A 20,675-nucleotide genomic window follows, 5' to 3' on the forward strand; every position below is an offset into this window, starting at 1 on the left:
GCGCTTGCGCGCGGCTCAGCTGGCGGCGGGGCGGCGCGCGCGGGGTACCGGGCACCGGGCGGCTGCACCGGCCGCCTGCACCGGGGAGGGCGGTGCAGCCTTGGCACCGGCTGTGCGCGCGCGCGCTGTGGGGGGCAGGGAGGCGGCGGTGTAGCGCCTAGCACCGGGGACCGTGCGGCGGGGAGGGCGGTGAGCGTTCGCACCGGGTCCGTGCACCGGCAGGGGCGGCGAGCGCTGGGCACGTGCGCTGCGGGGGGCGGCGGCGGCGGCGGGCGCGCGCGTGCGCCGGGGTCGCGCCGCGGGTGCGCGCAGCGGGGCTGGGCGGCGGGGGTGTGCACCGGGGGCGCGGCCCCGGGGAGGTCAGCAGGTGCGTGCCCGGGAGCGCGTACCAGGCACCCGGGGGTTCGTGGGGCGCGGGTACCGGGGGCCTGAGCGGGGCGTTACGCACCGAACACCGGGAGGATGACGACGAGCGTGCAGCCAGCCGTGGGGGAGGATGGCGTGCGGCGGGCGCCGAGGGCAGCGGGTGCCCTGGGCGGACCGGGGCCCTGCCTCCCCCCGCCCCGCTCAGCGCTTTGCCCCATCCGAAGCGGAGCGGGTGGCTCGGGCCGGTTTAGGGAGCTGAACCGGCTGTGCGGAGCCTGGCCGGGGGGGGGGGGACACGCGGCGGGGCCGCGTGCCCTGCTGTTGGCACGCTGGGCTCGCGCGTGGGGCGGCGAGGAGGGCGATGGGCCACGCGTGTGCCACGCGGTCGGTTCGCGAGCACGGTCGGTGCTACCAAAAAAAAAAAAACCCGCCCGGCCGTGAGCAGCTCTCGGGTGGGCAGCTCCGCGCCTTGGAGCCTGGATGGACCTCCAGGAATTGCCCCCGTCCCTGAGGGAGCAGGACACCTGAGCTTTACTCCCGTGGCTTTCACGGGATGGGAATTCCACGCCATCCAGCTGTGCACGGGTGGTTGGGTGGCTGGAAGTGCCCTGTTCGTTCCTGCTCCCGGCCTTCCCCGCCCCCGGGGGAGAAAGTTTGCTCCAGGGGCTCTGTGGGTCCAGCTGCAGGGTGAGCGGCTCTGGGCACTGCTGTGCTCCCCGGGGCTGGAGAGGCGCTCCTGGGGGGGCCAAACCGCTGCACCCCAAGGGCCTTGGCAGCATTTAATAATAGCGTGCCATGAGCAGGTCGGGGATCGAACAGAGCACCAACTATTTTTTAAAAAAAGTGTGGCTTGGAAACATCATCTGTCTTGAAATAAGACACCAGCTTTGGACGAAAGATAAAAGATTTTCCAGCTGCCTAAATGTGGACGTCATTCCGCTTTTCCTGGATTTGGAGCTAGTGGTCAGACTCTGCTCACAGTTACGTTGATGTAAATATGATGTTGCTTATCTAAAGCTGTTGGCTTTAGAGCGCAGGTCTGGATTATCAGCAGCTGGGACAAAAAAGCTAAGGGCTCTCAGTGCACCGCAAGTTCAGAGACTTCATTTTTCAGGACCCTTTAGTGCTCAGGGCTATCAGCTCTCCTGGTTCTAGAGCATGGCCAAATTTCTCTGTGAGCCCTGGCTCCTGGAGCCACGTGACTGTGTGGGAATTGCAGCTTTCTGGTTTTTCTTTTTAAGTAAGCTTGAACCCTTTGTGTTTACGGAAGAAATGTGAACTTTTAACAGGTCAGAAGCTAGGGGCCAAATCAGCAGAGCATGTTTATAAACCAGAACAGATGGTTTTCAACCAGTCCTGTGGCCGTAGTTCAGCTTTTTCAATGCTTGTGATTGGCGAACAGGATGGCATTTCCTCCTCTTCAGGCAAAATGGCTTTCCCACCCACTCCATCACATGCCAGGCCAGTCTGACCTGATCTTTCTGGGAATGGAAAAAAAAATAACACCCAACAACACTGTCTTCCTGTTGTATTCCTGTCTCCGGGACCGGGACTCAGAGCTGCTGGACCTCCAGGAATTGCCCCCATCCCCGAGGGAGCAGGACACCTGAGCCTTGCTCCCCGTGGCTTTCACAGGATGGGAATTTCACCCCATCCAGCTGTGCTGACTTGGTGTTTCTGCCTCTCCTCTCGTCCTCTTTTGCTGAATCACCCCTTTCACAAGCCTCTGGAGCTCTTTGTTGATCTGGGGAAGGAAATGGGAGCCCCTGCCCGGCCAGCTGAGAGGGGCAGGAAGCTCTGCCAGCCTTCCCCACGCTCCCCCTGCTCTTAAAAGGCTGCTTCTGTCTGCTGGGAGAAGGGGCCGTGAAAACGGGAAAGCCCTTTCACGTCCCAGCCTCTGGCAGGAATTCCCTGGAGGCTCACAGTGTGGGGATGTCAGTTAGGGGTGACAGCCCTGCCAGCAGCAGGGAACTGCTCCAGGAAGCTGCCTGGCACAGGGACCTTGGACCTGCTGGGCTGATTGACAGCTGTCAGCCCCACATCTAGGTCACCCAGCCCAATAAACTCAATGGCTCTGGCCATCTCTCACCTGACGTTTGGTGCTTGCAGTGTCCTGCTCTGTGCACAGCATTCGGGAAAAGGCATCTTTGCAGCCGTGCCTCAGCCTGACTGGCGGCTGCCTGGATTTCGCCGGCATCTCAGGAAACCCCAGTGTAAGGGGGACACTGGTGAAGTGAAAGGACAGAGCAGACCCAGGGAGAAACGAGCCAGGCTAGCGACCATCAGAACGTCGTGCCCCAGAGCAGCGATGTCCCAGAGCATCCTTCCAGTGTGGGAAAGGGGGCAGGAGAGCACTGCTCCCTGGCTCAGGGGTGGGAAGAGGATTTGGGTGCTGCAGTAAGTGGCTTGGCAAGGCGGGCTTCCAGCCATCAAACAGTACCGGTGTCCCCAGCTACTAGCTGAGCCCCGTGGCTGGAAGAATTGCTTCTGTCCCAGCCCCAGTTTCGCTTGTCAGCAAAGAGACCTTTTCTGTCTACTCAGTTCCCCTCCCGTCCGGGAGAACTTCTAGCTCCTCTGCAGTGTCTCTGATGAGCTGAGCTGTGTTAGGTCTCAGCCAGCATGGAGGATGGCTTCCCAGCTCGCTCTTGCAGCCAGATCATCCACCCTTTCTCCAGACATTTCACCCCAGGCCCATGAAAAAGCAGGCAGCAAGGGGGGGATCCAAGGAGAAGTGTCCCGAGGGACTGCTGGGCTGCTCAAAGACGAGCTTAAGCAGCTGGGAAAATTCTGGAGAAATAATGTGATGACTGAAGGAGAAGGCAAAACCCCCAGCAACCCCCACCTTGGAGGCAGCCGAAGAATTGGCTGTGGCCTGGCTCATCTGCAGCAGCTGTCGAAATACAAAGAAGGGGAAAAACAAGCCTGTCTTTGACAGGACTTGTCCCCTCTCCCGCCCTGTGACTGAAGACATGACTTGTTTTTCTGGGACAGAGGAAAATTTAGGAGTCTCCCGGGCAGCAAGTGCCTGGGGTGCTCCCAACTGCCAACTGGATGGATGGAGTTTTTCTGGAGAGGCGCTGGAAATGCTGGGATCATGATTTTCAGCACTGCCAGCCGGTAAGGCACAGCATGGCCTGCAAGGCAGTACCGAGGGGCCAGAGTGCAGCCGGCTGTGCCGCTACACCATGTGGGGTGAAGGCTGCGATCCAAGACGGGTGGGGAGCACCAGGGATGAAGGGCGAAGGCCGCCAAGATGGACACGGGTGTGAGCTTTTTGGAATGCAAGGAGCTGAAAATATTGCATCTGGGTTGACTAATAAAAAAAAGCCGTCTTGTTTTGCAAAGGCTCATTGCAAACATCTGCGGGTTGTGGAGTTCCCAAATGGGGGAAGAAACGTCTCCCTGTCGGAGCAGCTCCTGGGGGGAGAATGCAGAGGATGCACAGAGAAACTGGGGTGCTCAGGTTTACAAGGCCAGGAAGTAATGGATCTGCAGGGCTCACCTTCCAAAAAAAGGAAGGGGGAGCAAGAGTAGATGTGAAAAGCAGCTGCAGGAACCGAGAATAATTGTATGGCTTTGCAAAAAATTACCGTGGCAATTAAAAGTCCATTAAGCTTTTTGGAGGAGAAAGAAGGGAAGAAGAGGTAAGTAAAATGCCCTGGGGCTGGATTGCAGGGTAGCACAGAGGGAGGTATGGACATCACCAAGTGTGGCCATGGCACAGCTGGGGATCTGCTGCAGGGGCACTGGGGGACGAGCATAAGGGCCAGTGGGGAAAACCAGCTGAGCAAGGAGCCTTGGAGGTAAGTGATGGGGGAAGCTATTTCTGCAGGGTGCCTGAGTGCCAAGTGCTCACCCCTGTGTCCAGAGGGTGGGGCCTTGGAGCCACAGCAAGGCTGAACTTGTGCTGGCTTTGCCTTCCTTCTCTGTGCTCACCTGAGGATGCATTCAGCTGGCTAAGGAATAAATGGTGTCCTGTGCTGAAATGTCCTCTGCGGCATTTTTGACCAGGTACCAGGCATCTGCAGCCCAGATTTGTCCTTGCTTTTGTGTTCCAGCCCTGGGGTTTGGTTACAGCCCCAGGGTCTGCAGGGTGTAAACCACTGCCCTGGGTGAGACCCGCTCTGGTGGCATCACCGAGGTCTAGTCTAAGACAAAGGACAAAGCACCTGAGATGTCACATCCCCAGGTATCTAGACTGAGGTTACAGCAGGTTCCTTCCCCGCTGGCTGTGAGTGCCTGGGGACCTGGCCATGGGCTGTGGGGTTTGGTGGCAGCTGCCCACCCCGGGCTCCCCACGAGCCCCACTGGGGTCAGGAGCTGGTGCTGCCCGGTGCCAGCCCGCCCTCCTCGGGGAGCGCAGCCGTGCCTGGCCACCCACAATAGCTGCTTTCTGTCCAATTTCACCGAGGGGTAGAGCTCTCAGAAATATTAAGCTGCTGGAAAACAGGCTTCCTTCCTTAGCTGGTTTGTCACAGCCTTTAGGAAAGTTCCCATATTGGGTCCGGGACCTCATGTCCAGGCTGTGCTTGGCACTGTATGGGCACAGGGGCGGGATCTCTGTGCCTCCCACTGCCACCAACCTTACCAGTAAGGCACAGCTGAGGAAGGTGGGACGCAGGGAGGGAACGGGACTTGCCTGGGAGTGATCTGTGGCATTTCTGCAGATCAGCCCATCAGCTGTGACCAGCTCAGGTGGATTGGACCCTTCTCCTCACAGACTAAAGAGGTCCTAAGCAGCCTCCCTCCAGCTTTGGCGCTTCCTTGCTCTCACAGAGCAATGTCAGCTCCACGAGTGATGGGTGGGAGAGTCCTGTGCACACACCAGCAGAAGAGCCTTCGTTCCCCGAAGTGCCACCATCTCTTGTGCAGACAAGGAGCTGCATCCACTCAATCCATGTCACTCCAAAACTCGGCGCAGAGGGTGCTGGGGAATCACTTGCACAGCAGGTCGGGCAGTTGTGGGGCACAGCCCGTACTGGCCACATCTCTGCCCTTGGGGAGTCATAGTCTGGTGGGAGCCAATGCACTTTTTTGGGAGCACAAAAAAACTCCACTGCCTCAGTTTTTCACCTGAGTCTACCTGGCTATTCCTGCATCGCTTCCCCACTGCTGCCAAGCCCATTGAGATCAGGAGAGGCTCAGTTTTCACAAAGCCTCTGTTTTTTTGTGCTATTATTTCAACTCATGCTCTCTTTTCTCATCCCACTGGAGATAATGCAGGGCAGAGGAACCCCTGGGGCTTGGCCACCCACTCCCTCCCTTTATGTCTTGTTAGGACTTCACTGTGAGCTTTGGTGGTGCCTCTGTAAAATGATGCTCAGTGCTTCTTTGTGTCCCAAAGCTTTCCTAAGGCCATGGCAGAAAAAAAAAAAAAAACAGGGAGGAAAAAAAAAAAAAGGGCAGAAAGCCACAATGATGGAGGTGGAGAGGTGATATTGGGCCACAGGCAGGGGCTGCTGGGGTGCAGGGTACCCACACCCTGGGAAGTTGTGGTGCAGGGGAAGGGTGGGGAGGGCTAGAGGCTGGGAGAAATGGAGGGAAAGCCACCACCCTCTGGTGACAGGTCTTCAGAGCCCCTGGGGCTGCACCCAGGAGTGCCAAGGGTGGGTGCAGTAGGCAAGTTAGGCACCCTGAGGTGTATGGCATGGCACCGCAGCAGCCTTGGAGGATTTTGCAGGAAGGTGGGTGACATTAGCTGTGTCCCAGCCGGTGCTGCCCTGGTAGGAAACACTGCCTTCCCCTGCTTGCCCAGGGGCACAGGCTGGCTTGTGCAAAAAGTCCCGGTGTCCCAGTTTGGTCCCAGTCCCAGGCTGCACAATGAAATAAACTCACCCAAATTCACTCTTCCAAAGTTTGCAGTTACTGAGGGGCAGCTAAAATTATCCCTCAAAATACCCTAAACCCTTGGGTTCTGGTGAAGCCTCGTTCCTCCCTACAACAAGCACGACACACCAGCGCCTTCCACATTCCTCCCAGTCGAAACGTGGCCAAGGTGCACCCAATCTTACATCCAGGAGCAATTAAGCAAGCAACACAGCAATTATCACCCTACCCACTCTTCGTGGTCCTAGTCCATATGACCCTATAGCAATCCCTATGACCCTATGGAGGAGGGAGAAATTAGCATCTGGCATAGGGTCCTTACCAATACGCTTCCCACTCTGGACTGTTCTCAGCCCAGCCACGGCTGCGTGAGGATGCTCTCCAGCCATCGCGAGGCAGCTTTTAAAGGGCAGATCTTTCCCAGAACTGTGCGCTCAGCCTCTGCGAGCGCCTTTTCCAGAGGGCTCGGTCTCCCCGCCGGGTCCTGAGAGCTGGGGTTTGGTATAGTTTGCGCCCTGAGGGGTCAAACGCTGAGAGATCTGGCCTGGAGAATGAAAGGACTGTCTCTGGAAATTCCAGCTCGGTGGGTTGGGCGGCAGCGGCCTGGTGGGTTGGAGAAGAAGGGAGGAAGGGTGTCCGTCAGCGCAAGGCAGCTGGCATCTCTGCCAGGAGCGGCTGGGGCCGAGGCGGCGGTTGCAACGAGGCACCGGTTGCAACGAGGCACCGGTTGCAACGAGGCACCGGCGGGAGAGCCGGGAGGTGGTTGGGAGCCGGGAGGTGGTTGGGAGCCGGGGCCCTCCCCTCGCTCAGGTGAGAGGAAGGAAGCGGTAGGGAGAGGAGGAGCTTTCTTGCCGGCAGACAGCAGCTCCTGGGATTTCTGGGCCGGTTGCCCCAAAGTTGAGGCGGTGCTGAGGTTCAGCAGCTGCCCAGGTAACGGGGAAGGTGCCGGCAGCGTGTGGTGGTGGATGGGGAGCGTGGCCGTGCGGGGTGGGCAAGGGGGGGGGGGCTGCTTGTGGGGTGGCCCGGCTGGCTGCCGCCTGGGAGCAGAGCAGGATGGTGTTAGCGAAATAGCTGGCTTGTTTGGGGAGGCTTTTTAGGCGGAGGGGGGGATGTGAGCTGTGTTGCCCCCGTGGCGGAGGGTTGCCCCCTTTGCTAGAGCCGTGCGGTGAAGGGTGTGATCCTGCCGTTTCTGGGGTTGAGGGCTGGGGACGCCCCGTTCCTCTGTAGGGCTTATTTGTTGAATGTGGCTTGGTGCCCTTGAAAACCCGTCTCCTGCCCTGTCCGCCTATGAATATCTCTTCAGAGTGTAACTTACTCTTCATCTCCTGAATGGACCCGCTCCATCCATGGTGGGGCTGAGAGCTGTGAGAAGGCTGAGCCTCTTCTCTCTGCTCTCTGCCTGTCTGCAGTTGCCCTGGGTGAAACCCACAGGGAGTTAAACTCACCGAGCCGAAAACTATCAGAACCATCCTCTTCCCGCTGCCCCGAGCTCTGGGGCCGAGCACATCCCCGGCAATGCGCAGGCAGATGCTGGGGGAGCGGGCAGCTGCCCATTTAGGCAATGAGGCGTGAAGTCCTGGGGGGGACACGCTGGCTTTGCAGCGGGGATGCGGCCCTGGCACGAGGCGCTCGGCAGCAGGTTTTGCTGGCTGGCTGCAGCGCTGTGTTAAGCCCTTGCACTCTGTTCACTGTGAAGGCGCTGCTCGGCGTGGGGCTGTTCCTGGGGACTCTTTCCAAGCCCCCACCCCAAACCCTATGGGCTGTGCAGGCTTATCTGCCTGGGATTTTCCCCTATGCACTTTTCGGGTCTGTCTCGATGTAGACCCCAGCCAGGAGCCCGTCAGCACTGCCCTGGGAGCATCGGGGTCAGCCCAATTGTTCCTCCTCTCTGAAAATCCCCTCCTCTGCAGCGAGGAGCTCTCTCCTGTTTGCTGCCAGGCCCCGCAGCGCAGCGGGGAAGGCAGCTGGAGGGCTGCCCATCCCGGCAGCGATGCTGGGGAAAGCTGGGCTCAGCAGGTTGGTGGGTGGCCCCGTGACCCTGGCCCCGCTCACAGCAGAGCTGATGGAGGCACCGAAGCTTCGGGAACAGGCTAGCGCTTCCCTGCCGTCTCCCCCAGGGAGGATCTGGGCTTTGGGCTTATTCCTGGCAGGGGGGACAGGACATGGAGCAGGGACCAGGTCTCCCCACACAGACCGCCTTCCAGGAGGGATGTCTGGGAACGGGACGGGGCTGAGCTTGTGCAAAACGGATCGGAGAGGCTGGGTGCCTGCTGGGGCAGAGGGCTCATCCAGTGGCACCTGCTTGTCCTCGTCCCTTTGGGTAAGGAACCAACTCTCACCAGCCACCCCATGGGTTGGGTGTGCACTGGGGGCTGTGCTGAGAGCCCCTGGGGACACCATGCCATCGGCTGATCGTGCTGCTGGCTCAAGAGGCTTCCTTTAGTTCATCCACGGTCCTTCTGAAGTGGTTATGCTGTGTCCTCATCCTCTCCTTGGGGCAAGGTTGGGTGCAGAGCTGGCAGCTTGGGAAGCTGCGCTCAGCTTCTGTGGTTCCCAGTCTCTGGTGTGATGTGCTGACACCAAGACCGTCGTCCTGCTGATGCTGCTGTCCTGCTGATGCCGAGTGCTGAGCAAACGGAGCAAGGGGCTCCTCTGTCCCAGAGGCTGGGACCAACACCCAGCACCCCAACACAGATCTGCAAGAAAATACTCTGCGGATTTCAATGTGTTGACCAGGAGGCAGCTGCCAGCGGTGGGCTGCAGGAAGGGGGGCTGCACATAAGCCATTTGGAGCCTGCGTGCCACCTCACATGCTGGAGGCCTGGCTGTGCTGCAAGCCCCAGCACAGACCACACGCATCTCTGCCTTTGCAGCCATGCCTTTTCTCCAGCGCAGTGGAGAAGAGTTGTCTCCGCTTGGGGAGTGAGAAGCTGGAGGACGTGAGCAGGCAAAAGGATGAGCGGGAAGCAGGCAAGGCTTTCCCTCCATGTGTTCTTGCTGATGAAAACCAGGAGCCACGCAACCTTGGAGTGCAGCAGTGCCTTGTGAAAACAGCGTTGCAGAGCTGTCCGGGTACCCTCCAGGCAGCAAAGCCCCTTTGCTGGGATTCCCTGGGGAGATCAATAATGGCGGCAGGGGCCAAGACATGTGGACCAGGGAGTTCTGGCTTTAACAAGGGCCATGTCTGGCTGATTCAGCAATGCCTAGGTGGGATGCCTTCGCCTCTGAGTGGGAAACATTAGATTTGGATTCTGTTCAATGTGAGCATGTGGTGTATGCAGCAGCTCCTTGGACTTCCCACCTCTCTGCCCTGAGGGTTTTTTTTAAGGACAGTGCAGAGCAGGAGGTCTCCTGCCAACCAAATTCTTGTTTGAATGGGATGTTGACAGCTCGATTGCAAAGTGTTGCTGTGAGCTAGTATTTGCCTTCCCAAGGGGCAAATGTGATGGTGCATCCCAATAGCAAAGGTCTCTCTCCTCCAAGCTGAATGTGATAACTAGTGCTCTGGCTCCTGTCCTGTTTTCTGGTGCTCACAGAGGCCCTGGATGATCTTCATCAAGGCCCTTCATGTGTTTGCCTCAGTTTCCCTAGAGGCTTACCTGTCCCCATGATGGGGCTGCATTTGCAGCTGTGAAATGACTCTCCTAGAGTAAACTCGCATTGCATTTAGTTGCTGGAGCCCTTTTTCACCACCTGAGTCTATTCCTGTCTCTCACTTGCAGTCTCAAACAATGAACTACGTGGGGCAGCTTGCTGAGACCGTCTTTGTCACAGTGAAGGAGCTGTACCGGGGTCTGAATCCCGCCACCCTGACGGGCTGCATCGATGTGGTCGTGGTGAGGCAGCCTGATAACTCCTTCCAGTGCTCCCCTTTTCACGTGCGTTTTGGGAAGCTGGGTGTGCTGCGCTCCAAGGAGAAGGTGGTAAGTGGTGCCTGCCCTGGGATTATGCTTCCTCTCTGGTGTCTCCAGACCTAGGATATTCCATAACCTAGAGGCTATGGAAGAACTTTGTTTGGGGAGAATGGGAACCCTGCTGAAAGGGGCGCTTGCTAATTTTTGGGGGGATGCCCCTGAATGAAACCCGTACTCTTCAAAAGAGGACTGTGCTTTCCAGGAAAGTTGGGAGAGGTCCCTTGCCTCAAAGGCTGGATGGCTGTCAGCCCTCTGAGCAATCTCAACTCATCCCCTCCCTGGGGAAGTGCCTTCCTCTACACTGATGGGTGAGTGGGTTCAGATGGACAGGCTTCTTCTGCCCCTCCCCAGGTTGACATTGAAATCAATGGCGAGCCTGTGGACCTGCATATGAAGCTGGGCGACAATGGAGAGGCCTTCTTTGTCCAGGAGTCAGAGGAGAATGAGGTTGGTGATAAAGAGGTGCTGCTGGTCTGTGTCCTCCTATGACCACCTGGAAGTGCAGGCTTGAGGTGGAAGGAGCAGGTTTGGACTGCTCTTCTTCCCCACGGTGACTCCATTATCGCTTCTGATGTTTCGTGTGTCCAGAAAGGTTCCTGCTTGAAGGACCTTGCAACCAGTGTAGAGGATCTGAGCATTGGAGCACCCTCAGGGAGCATTAGACCAAATATCTCGTCTCAGACTGGCCTCCATCAATGGGCATGGCTGCTGGCCAGCCAGGCAGATATCTTGGAGCTTGGCCTCTCGGGGGATCTTGTGACAGGGATGAGAGTGAGCCAGATGCTGTGGCAGGCTGCCCGCTCCACTGGGAAGTGGCGGGATGAGACTAGTTGTGGCTTCCAGAAACCTTGGCAGCTCTCTCCCAGGCTGACTTGTGGTCACTGCTAGCTTGGGCTGGGTTTGAGAGCAGGGAGAGGGCTCTAAAGCAGAATCCCATCTGCAGCTTTTGTAATTCTGGTCTTGTGGTGCCATCTCCTGCCTGCCTCTCCTTGCCCATGTTAAAGATGTCTTTAGCTTATGGCTGCATAGCCTTACTTTTTTTATATATTCACGTGTTGTACGTACAAAACCTTTCCTTATCATCCTAGCCACAAAACCACCCCCAAATTGAGGGCTCGGTGGCGTTGGTTGTGCTGGTGGTGTCTGTTGCATAGACGAGAGCCATGAGCTGCCAGGCTGGAAAGGAGGGTGCTGGAGCTGATGGGCTCTTCCCATCCCTGTTGCAGGGCAGCATCCCCTCCCGCCTCTGCACATCCCCCATCCCCACGGACCAGAGCCCGGAGGATGCCGCTCAGCCCTCTCATGGGCAGGAGGCCTCCAGTGCTGAAGCGACCCTGCGCAAGAGGAGGCGACGCAGGAGAAAGCCCAAGCGGAAGGAGGTGGTGGACTCTGAGTTAGAAGGCTGCGAGGAGACCAAAAGTGAGATGTCCGGGGAGGAGCCGTGCAAACTGCCAGCCCCAAGGTGAGCTGCTTGGTCTGGGCAGGGTGATGTGGGGGGTCAAGCCTGTAGGTTCACTCGGTGGTGCCCGGCAGTGCTGAAACATGGAGAAAGTGTTTCCAAATTGGACCCTAGCCTCTTGTGGAGTAGAAAGCCAGTGGAAATGGTGAAGTTGGGTATTGCCAGCTTTCCAGGAGAGGAGGCTGGTGCCTGAAAGTAGCATAACTGACCTCTTTCCTCCTTTGCAGTGATTCAGTGTATTTCTCCTTTGCTGATCTCCCTGAAGAAGAAACCAGGTCATTGCAGTCCCCAGAGATGCACCCTTACTCTGATGGGGAGCTGGCCTCTGTGGACAGGTAACGGGCAGAGCCAAGGCGACCTGCTCAGCTTTGGTGAGAGCTGGGAATGTGCCTTGTGGCTGGGAAGGTGGTAAGGAAAATGGACTTGGGAGTATCAGGAGAGGAGGGTTTTCCTGGCCTGATACAGTGTGGCTGGAGGAACGCTCGGAGCCCATGAGGGATACTTCTGGCCATGGTTACAGACAGAATCAGCCTGCGTGCACAGGGTCTTCCTGCCTCTGCTGCTGAGCTGCTTCTAGACAACCGGTGGTATAGCACTTTGCTTCCTTGGGCCTCAGATTCCTATAGGTCTTGCTCATTTGTGATAGTCATATGGGGCAGAACTGACTCTATGGGAAACCAACCTTACAGGGTTCCTGCTGTAATAGGAAAGCATGGGGCTGTAGGGTAGATGAGGTCCACATTCCCTTCTCTTTTTGTAGCCCTACTCTGAGCCATCCATCTTCTCCCAAAAGTGACTCTGAGCTGGAGATCAGGCCGCAGGAGAGTTTTGCTCTAGGGGCTGAATCCCACATGCAGTGGACCTGGGGAAGGCTCCCTCAGGTGAGTCCCTGCTCTTGCTCTCCTCTAGCAGCTGTTTGGAGGGGGATGTCTGAAAGGCCTGCAGAAAGTAGAGGACCCTGTGGCCAGGCAGACTTACGAGGCGTTGTCCTCTTCTGCCTGATGCTTTGGGCAACTTCCCGTCCTCAAACCTGTTCTTCTGCTTTCCTTGAGGTGAATAAATCTGAACGAGTTGAACCAGCCAAGTCCACAAAGACGATTGCTACAGCAGCAACCACTGTCTCTGCGACACCGGTCCCAGTGGATGAGGCAACCCATCTTGTTGCCAGCTCTGAAGGTTTGGGAGGAGGTTCGAGCTTAGCAGGACCTCAGGGCACACCTTGTTCCTCTGCTATGTCTGTTGTTGAGCCACCACCCGCACCCCGGGATGGGAATGGCCACCCCAGACTGAAGGACATCCCCAGTGCTGTGGGGGAAGAGAGCTTGTTGGAGGCCTCCTCAGCCCAACAAGAGAAACAGGAGGGAGGCAGGAGTGTTGTGCCAGACGTTCAGCCAGATGTGGAGCCCTTTGAGGGAGCTGCAGGGGGCTTGGAGGCCCCTGAGCCCCAGCTGGAAAGTCAGAGGAGACAAGGTGAGTGGGTGGCTAGTGCTGCTGGAAGCAGTGTTTGAGCCCAGAGATGTATCTGACTTGGGTGGAGGGCTGGGTTGTTCATTCGGTGTAACTCCTTCATGACTGCCCTGGGTATTCAAGGTGTGACAGGTTTGCTTTACCTTCTCCGTGTGCTACCAGCTCCTTTGCTTTGAAGAGACATTGCTCAGGTTTCCTCCTTTCAGTGTCCACCCAGCTTCCAAGGAAGGCTTTCTTGCCTTATGTTCCCTGAAGTCCACCCTTGAATGTCTCTGCTTTTGCATACTTAGAAGATTTCTCAGCAGTGTAGACTTTACCTTAGCTTGAAGCATCTGGCAGCACCTGATCTAATGTGTGTTTCATCCCAAGCACACCAAGTCAGGTGGAAAATCACAGCGAAGCATGCATATGTCTCCCCTGATGGTGTATTTAAGGACTTTTATGTTGTTACTTGTCCTAACCAACCTTAGTCTTCCAGCCAGCATAAATTCAGAACAAAATTGTCTCCCTGAAGAAGAGATGCTTGGGATTCCTCATTGTACAAAGAGGGAGATCACAAAGTGTTATCTTGCATGGTACTAACTTCAAGCAGCACCTTCAGATTGGCATAGCAGAACATAGGCAAGACTTTGGCCTGTCCTTTGCGTCCTCTTGGCAAGTGGTCTTATGCCTGTGCAGGTGTCTTGAGGTACTTTTGTCGCTGTTGATTTAAGGCAGCTTTTCAAGTAGGAAAACAGATGCTTTCTTTATATGATATACAAATATAATAGAGGAAAATGCTGTTAGCTTTCTTGAGAGATGCTGAGGTGGTTGGAAATGTGATTCAGTTAAGCTCTCTTCCCTTCTGTCTGTGCATTGAGGATCCATCAAAAGAAGTCCTCACTTGGGTCCCAGTGACGTTTACCTGGAAGACCTCTCCCAGCTGGATGAGGAGCAGGTGGCTCTCTATTTCCCCAGGAGGTATGGGTTGCCCCAGCTGGCCAAGCTCAGACCTTCTTGAGCAATTCCCTTAGAGCAAAGGATAGAGGTATGTCTAAAGCTATTGCCTGATGTTGCCACTGTTTCTTTTCTTGCTGGTAGTGATGCAGAGCAGAGTTCAAGGCCTGTGGCAGACCCCAGCAACCCCCTGTGTGTCCAGCTGCCATCTGACTTGCCTGCCAACAGCCCCACGGACTCTGACTCTGATTTGATGCCTGCGATTGCCCTGTCGCTGTGCGGAGGCCTGGGGGGCAGCAGGCAGATCTCCCACGGTAGGTGGGAGGGGAGGGGGAATCTGCTGTCCTGAAATCCATTATGTACACCACTGGCATGACACAGCCGCTCTCCCACCAGAGAAGTTCATGAAGCACATGGTCTCCTACCAGCAGTTTGCTGAGAATCCAGGACTCATCGATGACCCAAACCTGGTGATACTGATCAACAAGAAGTGAGTGGCCTGCTCTTCCTGTCGCTTCCTCCTGAGATGAGCAGTGTGGCCCCTTTGTCCCTACAGAAAAGCTCCTGTAGGAGTGTGACTCCATCCCAGACAGTGATTATACCGCAGTAGTTGTGGGAGGGGACCTTCTGGCCATGCTGCAGGATGGCGATCTGAAAATAGCCCTTGCTCCAGGAGTGCTGGTGATCTCATCTTTCTTGCTTCTTCCAGGTATTACAACTGGGCAGTGGCTGCTCCCATGGTCCTGTCCCTGCAGGCTTTCCAGAGAAACATTCCTGAGGTCAGTGGCACAACACATTTACTGGCCATGCTTCTCAGCAGGGCTTGAAGAGTGCGGTGGGGCTGCAAGAGGCCAAGCTACCCATCTGGGGCTTTGTGGGCAGTCTCGGGCAGAGCTGAACATCACTCCAGCCCACAAACCCTGGGGTCTGTCCTTTCCCCCAGAGGGACCTCAAGGTGGCTTTTGGGTACCTGGGTACCACTGATACCTGGAGAGCAGAGATTTCCTTGTCAAAAATCTCCTATTCTGATGGTTGTATCTGTGCAAGGCTGGCCAGAGCCAGGGGCCCTGGCAGTTTGGAGGATCTGGGACTGCATGAGCCCGCTCCAGGGCTCTGTAGACCTGGCTGGAGTTGTATGGAATAAGGCATCCAGATTTTTTTTTCAAGCTGCATGAAGGGAACTGGTCATTGTACCCTTCACCCCAAAACCACCTCAGCTCACAGTGTGGCAGGAGTCGCACATCTTACCCTGTGAATAATCTGGCAAAGGAAACCCTGCCTGGACAAGGGTCTCCTTAGCCTATTGGCAGCTGAGCCTCCCTGGGCTGAGGGCTGACTTCATCTTGTATTCTGCCACATTCACAGAGCACCATTGACCAACTGGTGAAGGAGAAGATGCCCAAGAAAGGCAGCAGGTGGTGGTTCTCCTGGAGGAGGAGAGAATTCCCAGCAGAGGAGGTGTGTTTGCAGCAGTGGTTGTGACAACTGTGTCCCCAGGGGACAGGTGTCATTCTGATGGCTGGCAGGGGTGGGTGTAGGAGAGCAGCAGGGTCCTGGGAATGGTCTGAGGCTGAGTATGAGGGCAGCCACAGGGACCTGTTGGCAAGGTGACTTCTGAAGTTTGCTGCTCTCCCCTTGAGTCTGTTAAAGCCTGAGTAGCAGAACAACACCTGGTAAAGTGGTAACGTGGACCTTGTAATGGTGACACCTCGTGTCACATGCCCCTCGTGCCACAGCCCAGGCACCACGTGTGTTAGCTGGTCTCCCTGCCCCACTACAGTACCAGGTTGTGGTTCCTCTTCCCTGGGGCAGTGTCCTTATGATGGCAGGGGGATGCATTGCCACCTCTTTTCTGGTATCGCTGCTCCAAATGGCAGCAAAGCAGCTTCTGCTCCTGCCCTTGGCACTGACGTGCTAATGATACTACTCTCTGCCTGCAGCAGCAGTCGAGGCCAGGGAAAGCCAACATGGGGACGCTGCAGCCTGACTCTGCTCAGCAGAGGTGAGTGCCTCCCTCCTAGGTTACCTTTAGGAGTCTGTGCATGCTCCTGATCTCTTCTCCTCCTAAATGACCTGTTATTCCCAATCTACCTAATGTGTGAGGGCAGAAAGCTCTGTTCAGGCTCTGGCTGACCCGGTCCAGCCAAGTTCCTCCATGGCTGCTTCCTGGTGGGTGGGTTGTCCTGGGTCGCCTCCAGATCTCCCCTGGTACTCATGGGGAAAGCCATGATCTGGAGAGTAAAGCCAACATGCTCTTCCATTCTTTGTATAGGCAGGAGGAAGAGGGGTCATCCAGTGACGATGAGCCCCTGCACTCCAAGGACGTGTTAGCAATGGATGCCCCTACACAGAAATCTCTGCCAACCTACAAGAAATCCCTACGGCTCTCCTCTGAACAAATTGTATGTACTTTACTCCTCCTTCACTGCCTGTTTGTGTGTGTAGGGGTGAGACAAGCCTTAAACAGGGATTTCTCTACTCCTGACCTCATGTTTTTATAGGGCATCCAAGTATTTCACCCTGGGTGGCCACCCTGTAGAGGCTTGGGGTCTCTGGTCTGGCCAGCTGGCAAGCCTTGGACTGGTGTAAATCAGTGCTGGTACACCACGCTTGTTCCCACTTTGCCACAGGGGAGGCTGAAACTGCAGGATGGCCCCAACGAGGTGGCGTTCAGTGTGACGACTCAGTACCAGGGCACGTGCCGCTGTGAGGCCACCATCTACCTGTGGAACTGGGATGACAAGGTGGTGATCTCGGACATCGATGGCACCATCACCAAGTAAAGGGCCCTGCTCCCACCTGTTAGGGGAAAGTATCCTTTCAAGGCTTGCATAAACAGCCAGGAGGGATCACAAACCCCATCGCCTTCCACGTACCCACCAGGTTGGATCATCCTAACCTGCTCTCCTTTCCTTATAGGTCGGATGCTCTTGGGCACATCTTGCCGCATCTGGGAAAAGACTGGACTCATCATGGGATTGCTAAGCTCTTCCACAAAATCCACCTGTAGGTATCGCATCAACTGAGGCCAAGGGGAAGCAGGAGGATGATGGAGGAGAGGCTGAGTGGGAGACAGATTCAGGGCTCCTTACTGATGCTGGCCAAAATAGCCTAATTTTCTGCCGCCGGTGATGGTTGATGCTTGCTGTGCTGTCTGGATGATGCTGGGGGGTGAAAGCAGGGGCCGTCCCCTGGGTGCTGGGAGCAGATGCTTGCGTTGCCTTCCCTGGGAGGAGCGTGTGTCAGCGGAGGCTTTGCTGGGGCCATGTACCTGAGCGCTGAAGGAGGTGAAATCTCACAGGATTACACCTGGGAGGCCACAGGCATAGCCGCATACCTTTGGGTCGCTGTGCAGCAGCGGCACGGGGGTCCGCCCAGCACCGCCAGCCCCGCGGACCGGTGCCGGTTGCCTCTCTGGGTGCCCACCTACCGCTTCCCACACCCCCGGGGACCGACCCGCACCCGGCGGAGCCCGGCCTTCGGCTCCGTCCCTGGCACCTGTGGCCACTAAGAGGCACTGTGGGCCCGCGGATGGCTCGTCCCGGCCCCGGGGGGGGGACGACACGGGGCTCCCGCCCCCCGGAGGGCTGCGGGTGGGCTGCTGCGGGGCTGGGGCTGCCCTCGCTGCCACCTCGGCTGTGTCCTGCGACCTCCGAGCCCGCAAAAGCGCCGTACCCCCTCTGCCCCAGCTGCCCACCCAGCCGTGCTGGCAGCTTGGGGGTCTGCAGGGGCTGTGTCCAGCCCCCCACAAGCTGCAGGCAGCCCGGTGTGATAAAGGTGCTGGCCCGGGGGGTCCCATCCGGTTGCACGGGTACCAAGCAGCAAAGGGTGCTTCGCAGCCGGGATGGGCGTGCGGCTGCTGGGAAGGGTCCGGAGGGTGATACGGGGTCCCCCTCCGGTGCGGCTTCCCAGCAGTGAGGCAGGCGGGGATCTGTCTTAGCCCGAGTCTCAGGGTGAGTGAGTCGCGCCGTTTGTGAAGCCACCTTGCTTGCTGAAGGGACAAACAGGGTTTGGGCTTAGGCCAGGTATTCAGCCTCATCCTCCCTCTTCCTCCTCCTCCACCTCAGAGCAGGAGAGGGAGGACACTTTGTCCAGGGCACAGCTCAGAGGGCTTCCCTGTGCTCTCTCTAGGAATGGCTACAAGTTCCTCTACTGCTCAGCCAGAGCGATCGGCATGGCACACATCACCAAAGGCTACCTCAAATGGGTCAACGAGCAAGGCTGTGCCCTCCCCAAGGGCCCCATCCTGCTCGCCCCCAGCAGCCTCTTCTCTGCCTTCCACAGGTACCGCATCCTCTCCTCCTCCCCAGCCCTGCACCTCCTGTGTCCCTGGGGACAGCACCCCCCTTCCCCAGCTCAACACTGAGGGATGTCACAGCCTTAAACTGCTTCTGGCCTCCTTGCTGCAGGATGCCTTTCGTAGGAGGCAGCAGGGGAACTGCTTGCCCTCCCTGGAGCTTCACAGCAGAACTCCCGATGCATAAAACCTCTCTTGCCATTCAAATCACTTCTCTGAGCCCCTGACAGCCTGGCTGCCCACAGTCCTGGCCAGCTGTTGCCACTCTGACCTCTGCTCTGTGCATGCTGCTTGTGCTGCAGGGAGGTGATTGAGAAGAAGCCAGAGGTGTTCAAGATCGCCTGCTTGATGGACATCCAAAACCTGTTTGCCACAAAGCTGCCCTTCTACGCCGCCTTTGGGAACAGAGCGAATGTGAGTGGGTCTCCTGGGGCAGAGGGAGGGCTCGGGCTGAAGTGGCGGTGGTGCCTTCCTGCAGCTTTCATGGCTCGCTGGCCTTCCTTGGGCAGGATGTCTACGCTTACAAGCAAGTGGGCCTGCCAGAGAGCCGCATATTCACAGTCAACCCCAAGGGAGAGCTGATCCAGGAGCTCACGAAGAACCACAAGTCAACGTAAGCGATGTGCTTGTTCCTCGGCACCTTTGGGTTAACCTGGCTTTGACCCAGAGAAGCATCTCATGGGGTAGAAAAGCAAACAAAGCCCCAACGACCCCAATGCAACTTGTTTCTTACCCCCATAGGTATGAGCGGCTGTCAGAGGTGGTGGAGCTGATCTTCCCTCCCCTGGGGCAGAGTGGGAGCATCGCTCTGGTGTGTCCAGAGTACAGCCACTTTGCCTACTGGAGACCTCCACTGCCTGCTGTTGACTTGGAGGACTTATCCTGACCCTGTTACCTGTGGAGACCTGACCCAGGGCTCTCCTGTGTGTCCTCTGCCAGGACTGGATGCTCCAGATGCATTTCCTCCTCCCTGTTTGCTGCTCAGGCATTTTGCACTTCTAATACGGGTCATGTTCTGCACTAGAAACACCCCTTCTCTGGGGGCCAAAGAGGGGTAAGAGGGAGCTCTGACTCTCCAAAAACTCCATTTACTAAATGGAAATTCCTATAAGCTCGGTCTTCTCTTAATGTTCTTAACACTTTTAAAGCCTGGCTCTTTCTTTAAAGGTGGTGATGGGTTACTGTCTAATTTATTGTTGAGCCTCTGGCATAGCTATTTCTATCTCCAGTATGACCACTGTTCCCAGACAGTCCAGCTACCTGCAGTTTGGTAGCTGATGGATTGGAGCTGTCCCATGTTTTAACAAATCGTTAAGGTGGATGCAAGCTGCTGGGGTTTTGAGTTTTCTTCACTAATAGTCACTAACAGCAACAATTAATAAATAGTGCCTTAATCCAGGCTGCCTCTTGTCCGCTGTAGCCCTGTGCATGGAAGTGGGAGCCAGGCTCCGTGTCATTTTTACAAATGTGGTTGAGTTTATCCTATCCTGCTGAAGTGCCCTGCCAAGGGGTCTGGTCTTGGTGGAGATGGGAGCAGGACCTACAGCTTCCTTGGACTGTGGAGCAGCTGCACTAGAAGAGGACTCTATTTTTTTTGCCTGCTACCTTCAGGTAATGTTGCAAAATTGATTTAACACAGGAAGCAAACCCTGGCTTTATGTGTGTGTGCATGGGGTGAATCTCTCCTGGGCCAGTAGGCTGCCACGATCTTGTGCTAGAGCAGGAGCTTATTCCTGTGCCCCTGTATTGGAGTGTTCGAGGAAAGCTCAGCTATCCTAAAGCAGGGTTGGCCTGGGACTCGACCAGCCTGTCTCCGTGCTGGGTGGGGGACTTCTCTGAAATCTGGTTGCCAGCCCTGCTGGGTGTTCAGCCAGCCTGCTGCCCCTGCTCTGGGAGCTCTCAGCTGTAACTACATAAAACAAAACAGGCAGGAGCACTGCTGGGCTCCTTCCTCCGATTTGGCATCCACCTTCTCCTTCCCTGACCCTGGGTGAGTGTGTAAATCAACTTCTAGTCTGCCTGCCTCTGTGCTTTAAGTCTAGCTCTGCTTTTCTGAAAGCCACACAAGTCATTTTGATCCTGGAAACCTCAGCAAGAAATACTTTATTTTTTTTCCTTTCCAGTACAAACACTTTTTCAGCTTTTAAAATCTGAACGAATGTACAAGGTTTTAAAAACAATAAAACATAGCCTTTTAACAGGATCAGTTATCAACTGCCTCAGAAAGCTGCCCATGCAAGGACAACTGCATAGGCACCATCTTCCTTCTCTGCAAGCAAAAAAAAAAAAAAAAAATTAAAAAAATGCCCTATTTTGTACAAAGTTCCTTTCACTTTTTAAAAATGAATAGCTGAGAACTGAAATACAAACTGTCCATAGCTTCAAGTGACTAGTCAGGAATAGTCCAAAC

At 56.3% G+C, this 20,675-nt stretch overlaps 1 protein-coding gene across 2 annotated transcripts; it reads left to right on the forward strand.

Moving 5' to 3' along the window:
• The first annotated feature begins 56 nt into the window (after positions 1-56).
• LPIN3 (lipin 3) lies at positions 57-20,568 on the forward strand. 2 transcript variants are annotated; one of them, XM_075059422.1, is made up of 20 exons: positions 57-4,010; positions 9,915-10,115; positions 10,458-10,553; positions 11,333-11,568; positions 11,793-11,900; positions 12,326-12,446; positions 12,618-13,035; positions 13,893-13,992; positions 14,113-14,282; positions 14,365-14,458; positions 14,678-14,747; positions 15,334-15,426; positions 15,909-15,970; positions 16,241-16,370; positions 16,599-16,747; positions 16,888-16,974; positions 18,100-18,252; positions 18,568-18,679; positions 18,775-18,878; positions 19,007-20,568. In XM_075059422.1, the coding sequence occupies exons 2-20, from the start codon at positions 9,924-9,926 to the stop codon at positions 19,149-19,151; spliced, it is 2,640 nt and encodes an 879-aa protein (XP_074915523.1). In that variant the 5' UTR covers positions 57-4,010; positions 9,915-9,923; the 3' UTR covers positions 19,152-20,568. The 2 variants fall into 2 exon arrangements, with proteins under 2 accessions (XP_074915523.1, XP_074915532.1); XM_075059431.1 differs by having other exon boundaries at positions 160-189.
• The last annotated feature ends 107 nt before the right edge of the window (positions 20,569-20,675 follow it).

The sequence above is a fragment of the Buteo buteo genome, chromosome 2 (assembly GCF_964188355.1).
Source record: "Buteo buteo chromosome 2, bButBut1.hap1.1, whole genome shotgun sequence".
Lineage (NCBI taxonomy): Eukaryota > Metazoa > Chordata > Aves > Accipitriformes > Accipitridae > Buteo > Buteo buteo.

Excerpts from the sequence above, each read along its gene's own strand:
- LPIN3 (XM_075059422.1), top strand. The coding sequence starts at position 9,924 with ATGAACTACGTGGGGCAGCTTGCTGAGACCGTCTTTGTCACAGTGAAG. Across the intron at positions 14,748-15,333 it reads TCCAGAGAAACATTCCTGAG|AGCACCATTGACCAACTGGT; the intron begins GTCAGTGGCACA and ends CCACATTCACAG. Across the intron at positions 18,879-19,006 it reads ACGAAGAACCACAAGTCAAC|GTATGAGCGGCTGTCAGAGG; the intron begins GTAAGCGATGTG and ends TTACCCCCATAG.